The sequence below is a fragment of the Salvelinus fontinalis genome, chromosome 14 (genome assembly GCF_029448725.1).
Source record: "Salvelinus fontinalis isolate EN_2023a chromosome 14, ASM2944872v1, whole genome shotgun sequence".
In the NCBI taxonomy this organism is placed as follows: Eukaryota; Metazoa; Chordata; class Actinopteri; order Salmoniformes; family Salmonidae; genus Salvelinus; species Salvelinus fontinalis.
This window is the reverse complement of record NC_074678.1, coordinates 32378616-32387409: the sequence shown is the minus strand read 5'-3', so window position 1 is coordinate 32387409 and position 8794 is coordinate 32378616. Positions and strand designations below refer to the sequence as shown.

Here is an 8794-nt window from a genome sequence, read left to right as displayed (position 1 = left end):
CAATTTACTCTTTACAAAATAAAAACAAAGCAATAATTTCCCTTGTAAATATTATAATTAGTATTTGTCATTTTCGTTCAGTTTATTCTATTTATTCAATTCTCACTTTCAATAACATTAGGCTGTGTTTACACTGGCAGCCCAATTCGGATTATTATTCCACTAATTGTTCTTTTGACCAGACAGATCAGTTATTTTGTCCCTAACTGGGCAAAAGATTAGAACTGGGCTGCCTTGCCTGTGTAATGCTGTGTTCAAGTGCTAGTCGAAACTCTGAAATGTCCGACTCGCTAACTGGTTACCTAGTTATACACATGCCGCATTCAACAAGTTAGCAAGTCTGACATTTCTGAGTTTAGTTCCGAATAGCATATGAAGGAGGCATATTTTGCTTACTGTATGTGACAGGCTATTGTCGGCCTATCTGATGTTGGCCCATACCTTTCTACAGATGCTGCCATGCTTCATTATTTCGCTAATTAGTGATTCGATAATTGGTCACAGTTAGCCTACTTGTTTGTGTGAGGTGATTGGCTCATCTACTGCAATTCCGGGGTTCATAAGAACACTGATCACATACCGCTATTATCAACTTCCTTCCAATCTATCGCCACACTGATCAGTATGACCTCTGAATGTAGCGTCCCCATCGAACAGGACAACGACGGTGTTGAGGTAATATGAGCAAGTTATGTTTGTACTCCGATGAACTTGACTGCAACTTTTATTGTTGAAGGTGTGTAACTTGCCAACATCTTGAACTCTTTGCGGCGGGAAACTTTGAACGCTTGCTAGCTTCTGTTGCATCTGTCATCACAAGTGACTGCACGCTAACGAAATGCTCTGGGACACCCCTTTCACGACAAGTTGTGACTTTCGTAGCATGTTAGGACAGCGTTTTCGCTAACCTATTTCCTAATCTAAGTTAATTGTCCTAGCCTGCTATGAAAGTACATCTCATATCGAAGTTGCGTGACGTGTTTCAATGCGCTAACTAGTTAACGTTAGCCATCTGGCTGCACACCTTGACATTTTATGCCTACTTTGTGGCTAGATTTGATATTTTTGATTTAGGATTTAACTGACTCTTTACTTTCACAGGACAAAGTTGTGGTGAAGAGAGACAGTGTGTTAACCACTGTACTCTGTCGCCTGTCACAGTTTTGGCCGGTCAGACTAGCGGTAAGCATGTGCCCCAAGCTTCATTTATCTTCACTGGTTAGTTTGAATTTAACATGTTGGACATGGGATGGTTTCAGTGGCCATAATTGGCCTCCATAAATGTGCCACTTCAATAGTCCCACAAGCACCTGTCCTCACTTTGCATTTGTCTTGGGTATGTGCATTATGGCTTTTAACGCTCAGGAGAAAATAGGAAGTATTCACTTTGTCTGCAGATGCGTGCTCTCCGTGGGTTTTGGTGGCTGTTGGGTTTCTCCCCTTCAGATGAGAAGGCTTTTGTTGCGCCAGAAGAGGATGACAATGCTAGTCCAGCCCGCCACTGTCTAGCAGGCCGCAAGCGTCTGCGTCGAGCCACACGCATCCTGTTGGCCATCCTGCCTCGCCGTCTGCAGAGCGCCCTGGGCTACCCTGTGTGCACCAGCATCGGCTGTGCTGTATCCCCAGGCATGTATAGTCATGGTTTCTATATACAGCATTGAGACATGTGCTTGAAATGATATGGGGGAATTCTACTTTTCATTTGGGTTGTTTTTCAGAGGTGCTTGGCTCCCCCACTAAGCTCTGTGGGAAAGGCAACAAGAGGAAGCAGGATGACATTGATGACGAGGAGCAGCAGACCTGGGTCGAGGCCCTCTCTCAGGAACTAGAGGATGAGGAGCCTTCTGTTGATCCTGACTATGAGGTGGGTTATGGTTTCCTTTGAATGGGCCTAACCCTTCATCTCACATGGGTAGTATATTGTCTCTAAAATACATGCAAGCATTAAACTAATTTCTTCAGTTTCCTGTGGCACTTTGAATTGATTTGATACTTGACTAATCCAGACTGTTTTTTGACAGCTGAGTGCAGTGGATACTGACAGTGAGGAGTATAACTCTCAAAATGACACAGAAAGTGACCTTGACATTTCAGAGAAGGTCGTGATCGATGACCTTAAAGAGGTACAGAGTGAGCATCTCGTTGGCATGGCCTTTCATCATTCTGCAAGTACTCTGACTATAGGCGATTGGCTTTGACTCTTGTTCTTTTTGCCTTGTTTGCAGAATGTTCCTCAAATGGCATAGTGGAAGGTGGCATTTCAGGTACATCTGGTGTGACAAACATTTACTTTAACAGACATGAGGGTCAACCACTTTGTAATCCTGGTATGATGTTTGGACTATTTATATTGATGTTTATGCCTTCTATGGCCCTTTTGTAAATTGACATCAGTACTATTTATTTGTCCTTAGGTGTTCCGCCTTCAGTTTTATCACCACCTGTAATCCTCCAGTGCCAGTATTCACTTTTTGCTTGTACTTTACTAAATAAAACATTCATCTTTATGTGCAGGTCTATTGTTCTTAATAGCTTCAGACATGCAGTGTAATAACTGACCAGGAGATGGCAATACTATATTCTTTTCTCCTGAAACATCTAGCAGTGTTGAAAAGTGGATGACATGATTTGATGGTTGTCACCATATGTATGAAAACAAAAGGTTAATGTGTAACACCTGTACAGTGAGTTGCTGCTTGACCCCTAAGTCAAATCAAATATATTTATATAGCCCATCTTACATCAGCTGATATCTCAAAGTGCTGTACAGAAACCCAGCCTAAAACCCCAAACAGCAAGCAATGCAGGTGTAGAAAAACTCCCTAGAAAGGCAACCTTGAGAGGAACCAGGCTATGAGGAGTGGCCAGTCCTCTTCTGGCTGTGCCGGGTGGAGATTATTACAGAACATGGCCAAGATGTTCATGGATGACCAGCATGGTCAAATAATAATCACAGTAGTTGTCAAGGGTGCAGCAAGTCAGCACCTCAGGATTAAATGTCAGTTGGCTTTTCATAGCCGATCATTAAGAGTATCTACTGCTCCTGCGGTTTCTAGTCAAACAGCAGGTCTGGGACAGGTAGCACGTCCGGTGAACAGGTCAGGGTTCCATAGCTGCAGAACAGTTGAAAATGGAGCAGCAGCACGGCCAGGGGAACTGGGGACAGCAAGTAGTCATGCCAGGAAGTCCTGAGGCATGGTCCTAGGGCTCAGGTCCTCTGAGAAAGAAAATTAGAGAGCATACTTAAATTCACACAGGACACCGGATAAGACCGGCAAAGTACTCTAGATATAACAGACTGACCCTAGCCCCCTGACACAAACTACTGCAGCATAAATACTGGAGGCTAAGACGGGAGGGGTCAGGAGACACTGTGGCCCCATCCGATGATACCCCCGGACAGGGCCAAACAGGAAGGATATAACCCCACCCACTTTGCCACAGCACAGCTCCCACACCACTAGAGGGATATCTTCAACCACCAACTTAACATCCTGAGAAAAGGCCAAGTATAGCCCACAACGTCTAAGTTAAGGTCCCAGTTGAGCTGCAGGAATGACTTGTACACTAAGGCCTGTTCCATCCAGTCTACTTTATGGATGAATACACGTGCATATTAAAACATTGCGGTACTTGGTGACTTTGTAGCCTCATCTCAACCAGTTTATATTTCCAATATATATAATTGCAAAGTCCTGTGGCTTGTTTCTAGGTTGGCTGTCAGAACTGTTCAGTGCATGTAATGATGCCACTACCACCCACAGGCTAAATGCTCCACTCATTATGCTGACCTCTACTTTGACAATCTACTGTGCTGCATACCTTTGCCCATCACCTTTTACGCTTACGAATATACATGATGTTAAACAGGAGCTAAACTGTTTTGTGTTCCTGCTAAAATACAAGCTTGGTTAACTGAGAAAGTATCCCACAGGCTCTGAGGAAAGCCACATGACTCTGTGGTACTTGTCTGACAGGGCAAAGGGCACATGCACATCCAGGGTGCCAAGCTCTAGGCTGAAGAGGACTGTGGTCAATGCAAGAGGGGTGGGTAGGAGGTGGTGTAGAGCACTTGAAGCCCCTTCAATGTATTCCTGGTGCTCGCCTTTTTCATCTGCTCGCCGACTGCAGTGGGTGAGTCTTCGCTCTACATGTTCTGTCTAATCAAACATGAGCTGTGAGTGCACGTAACATGCAGTAGACACATTTTTATATGCAATATGAAACCGAGAACCAAATTTGTATTCAACTTCGATACTAGTGAAAATGTATACTGTAGGTTTAACAGATGTTTGGCAGAACCTGTTTGATTGCCTTACTATATTTTAGGCTTTTCCCCAGTTATCTTCAGAATGGAGCTAGACATGACCTTGAGAATTGGAATGAATTAAAAGCTGGTTGTTTTTGGATGTGGATAGGAAGAGGATGGTGGGGTTGTTGCTGAGAGGGGAGCAGTGTGCGCTAAACACAAAGATGTTACTGGTCCCTGGGGATTCCCTTGGCTCTCTGGGTGTTTGAAGGAGAGCCTGCTCAGTCTTGGGCTCCACCTGTTTCTAGGTAGCTATGGAGTCTGCATGGCTTTACACCACCAGCACTCTCACCCTGCCTTTCAACTGCAATGTGCTTTGAAACAGCACTGGGAAGGGTCATGTGTGAAAGTCCATGCATAGTTTCAGCTGTGCACGGTTGTGGGCAATTATTCTAGCGTGCTTTTGTGACACTTTGTCTCTCGAATGAATGTAATCAGTTTACATGCTGTGTTAGTGTAACTGATGTGAAATGGCTAGCTAGTTAGCGGTGGTGCGCGCTAATAGCGTTTCAATCGGTTACGTCACTCGCTTTGAGACCGTTAAGTAGTGGTTCCCCTTGCTCTGCAAGGGCCGCGGCTTTTGTGGAGCGATGGGTAACGATGCTTCATGGGTGACTGTTGTTGATGTGTGCAGAGGGTCCCTGGTTCGCGCCCGGGTATGGGCGAGGGGACGTCCATAAAGTAATACTGTTACATTTGCAGTGGTGTTTTTATGTCTTACATGATCCAGTTGTCCACACTAACCTCCATACAGGATGCTTAATGTAGAGGCACTGTTCAGCCCCCCTGTAACTTGGCACAGCACACTGCAGCCATCTGCACATTGTCACCTTGACTGAATGACAACAGGTGCTGCCTGCTCCCCATGCACTCTGACCTGTAGGCTGTTATCTGATGGATTACAATGTGATTCTGTCAAGCCACAAAAAGGTCCCGGTACTTAGTCTCCCTGTCTCACTATTTTGGTCTTCTCTTTCCCTATGCCTCTCACACACATAGGACTTCACCTCCCCCTAATGACCAGTAGTCCCCTTGGATTTAAGCAGCCATCCATCTGTATGAATGCTTTATTGGGTGTGTGTAAGGAGGGACAGAGAGACAGTCATCCCTAAGCACACAGGGGCCAGAGGCTAGGAATGGCTCTGGCTGGGTAAAAAGGACCGGGACAAATGCAGAGAATTCACATTTTCGGCCATCAATGTTGATTTAAGTGCACTTGCGTGATGGGACCCTCCAGAGATGACTAGCACGGTTACCTAAGGGCCCTGTCACTCACAATCAGGCCACTAAAGATGGCGGTGTCCTTGATTTAATCCCAGTCTCCCTTATTCCAGCTAGAGAAACTGGGATGAAATCTAAACAAAATCATCTGGATGCACTGAAGGCCATTAGACTGTCTGGGTTTGGCTTAGCCACGTGCTCCTAGTGGCTATCATACCTTCATACAGGAATATAAGGTCTAGCTGTACTTTCAGTCCTGAAAGTAGCTGGTCCAATGTAGTCAGTAACACCTTTCCCCCTCAGCCTGACTCCGTGATCAGAAGAGGACACTGTGCACCTGCTGCATACATTCCAGACTGAGATTCTTTCAAGTTAATGAGTGAAGTATGAATGCATGGATAATGTCTAAACTGTCTGTGTATCAAAGGGCTGAGCAGTAGCACACACTCAGAGGCTCACATTTTGAGAGTGGAGGCGGCTTGTTAAGTCACTATATTTCCCAATTAGGACCGAATGGCCTGTTCTGATTGTCATTTGCAGAGACCTCATCTGCCCATAACACCTGCAGTTACGTGTCACTTTGATTACATCATGCTGATTTTATTACAAGATAATTGAGAGGACAATTTGACATGTTGCTGTTTTTACAGGTTTTTATCCATTGTACATTTAAACTGGTGTAAAAAAAAGTACTTCCTTAAAAAACAATACTTTCTGTTTCATTCTTTTTGAACTTTCATCAGGAATAATGTACAGAGACCTAATTTGCTTGTAGCTTACAACTTCTGGCGTCTGGATCCAAACACCAAAATAGCTCCTATTAATCTGATGGTCAATTACAGCCATTTTAAAACTGTGTTTAGACAGGCTTTTCTGGGCTTACACTGATTAACATATGCAGCACCACAGAGAGTGCAATCCAGTTGTCCAATTAGTTACTAGATTACAATTTCATACTGTATATGCCCCTTGCTGATGGATTAGTGATTTGAAGGTGCTCGTCGCTCCAGAATGTATTGCAAAAAGATGAAGGGAGAGCTGGGTTGAGATACATCATCCAGAAGATCTCATTCCCTCACTTTAATAATTTTTCTTCCCATAACAGAATATGATTAATTGATGTGCAATGTGACAGCCCGGTGTAGGATGCTAGTAATGCAGTATTAATGGGGTGGATACTGATGTCGATAGCCTGTCAGTTTATGACCATTTGTCATGAAGTGCCCTATTCCTCAGTCTACGGGGTCTATGCAATATAAACAAAGGTAATGCAATGCCTGTGGGGTATTCTAGAACTGAAGCTCAATCTACTCATGGTTTTCTAAAGCTAGACAGCTTCACTTAGCTTCATATTCCAGCTCAGGCTTCAGCCGTACTACGACGGTGGATATTGCTCGTCGGCCTGCCGCTCACTCTAGCAAGCTTGTAACTGCGCGTGCATGTCACACGTGGCTAGTCGAACGCCGAACTCTTCATTGAGACAATGCTGAAACATCAGTCCATGGGTGTGTCACCTTGTTTTTCTTGGGCACTACGATGATGGTGGTCTCCTTGAAGCAGGTGATGATTACAGCCGAGGACTTGAAACGGTGCCTAACTAAGGCTCGCAGCATCATCAAGGACCACTCACCCCAGCCACAAGCTGTTCTCTCCCTTTCTGTTGGGCAGATAGGCTCCGGAACAGTTTCTATCTACAAGCCATCAGACTGCTGAACACTTGAACTGGACTGACCACCTGCTCTGATTCTCTGCACCTTACAACACACGCATACACACATTCATGCTACACAGACCATTAATGCTACTCACACATCACAACTGCTGCTACTAGACTCATATTATGATTGCTAAATACTGTGCAATTTTAAAACTAGCCCCCCAATCCCCCCTTCCCAAAACACGTATAAATATTGCACTATAAATTGTTCCTTCCTGTATTAGACTTATGCTAAAATATTTATTGTATTCTGCTGAGCCATTTACTTTGCTCGTATTCTTATCTTTTATTATTTCTTATTGTTGTTGGAACCTGCCAGTAAGCAATTAGTTGGATGGTGTTTACCACGTGTATCACATACATACGACTAATGAAACCTGAAACCCATGTTCTGTCTGTGCACAGGAGGTAGAACTGGCCATTTCCCAGTTGCCTGAGCGATGCTGGGAGACAATCGATAAATGATTCAACTCATGACAAATATGGATTTCCCCTGTGGCCCTGTACACACAGTGACAGCCCAAAGTTTTGTGTTTGAGATGAGAGCATCACCTTAGTTTTATCCGATGGAGCTGGGGGAGAGCATGTGCAGGAGTGGAGTGTTACACTCATGTTTCAATAACCTCATCGAGAGCTGGTTTTCACTGCCCTAGGGTCTGGAGATGAGATTTCTGATTGGTCTGCCAACAGGAAATTAAACTTGGATGATGTGAGATTTATGTGAGGATGTTTCTCTGTGAAGCAAGCAGAAACAGCTTCTGTTTCTGACAATCATTTCAAAGGACATGAGCCTATGCCATCGGAAAATACAATATTCCACACCCTTATTGCTTTGTAGCTTAGATCTCCTTTGATAATTTGTTCACCAAAAGACTCTTTTGTGTTTTAAGTTTTCATCCTGCCCTGCCTTGGCTAGCAGTTGACATAATAACAGCTATTTATTTCATTGTGCAGCCAAGAGAGAATTTATGGCTCCCTAAAAGCGTGATGGATATATACTCTGGAAGGCCAAGACAATCTGTTATCTCTATGCTTGTGTGCTCCCAATATTGGTATTTGTCATCTTGAATAGAATTAATGCTCTGCCAGTCATGAATGGGAAAATTATGACAGATACTTAGACTTAAACTACAGACTTCAGAACCAGGGACCTATCAGGGTGAGTGTAGGAGTGTGTTTTTGAAGCACTGTGGACCATAGAGAAACAGGAGGAGTTTCAGGTATCAGACTGGCTTTTTCTGTGCTGTGACTCCAACAGAACTTGACAACTGCAGCCAGGATCCTTACGTAAGAAGCCGTGGGCAGTGGGCTCTGAGCAGGACTGTTGAACCACTAGTCATGAAAACGAGTCCAACTACCTTCACTCACAACAAACCAAAAGCTCCAAATAAGGGAAATAATGTTGAAATGAGAGGTTTCATAATGGCAGCTATTTTCATGTTTTCCTTTTTCTTCTATTAAATGTAGTTTCTGAGGTTGGTGTCATTCAGAGCGCTGTGCTCTGACAATACAATCGCTGATATAAACTATACACTTAGTGTACAAAA

General features: G+C 44.0%; 1 protein-coding gene across 1 annotated transcript; it reads left to right on the top strand.

The window, feature by feature from the left end:
• Positions 1–544: 544 nt before the first annotated feature.
• org (oogenesis-related gene) lies at positions 545–2507 on the top strand. Its single transcript, XM_055943638.1, has 7 exons — positions 545–675; positions 1102–1182; positions 1398–1626; positions 1719–1864; positions 2022–2123; positions 2226–2264; positions 2415–2507. The coding sequence occupies exons 1-6, from the start codon at positions 625–627 to the stop codon at positions 2244–2246; spliced, it is 630 nt and encodes a 209-aa protein (XP_055799613.1). The 5' UTR covers positions 545–624; the 3' UTR covers positions 2247–2264; positions 2415–2507.
• The last annotated feature ends 6287 nt before the right edge of the window (positions 2508–8794 follow it).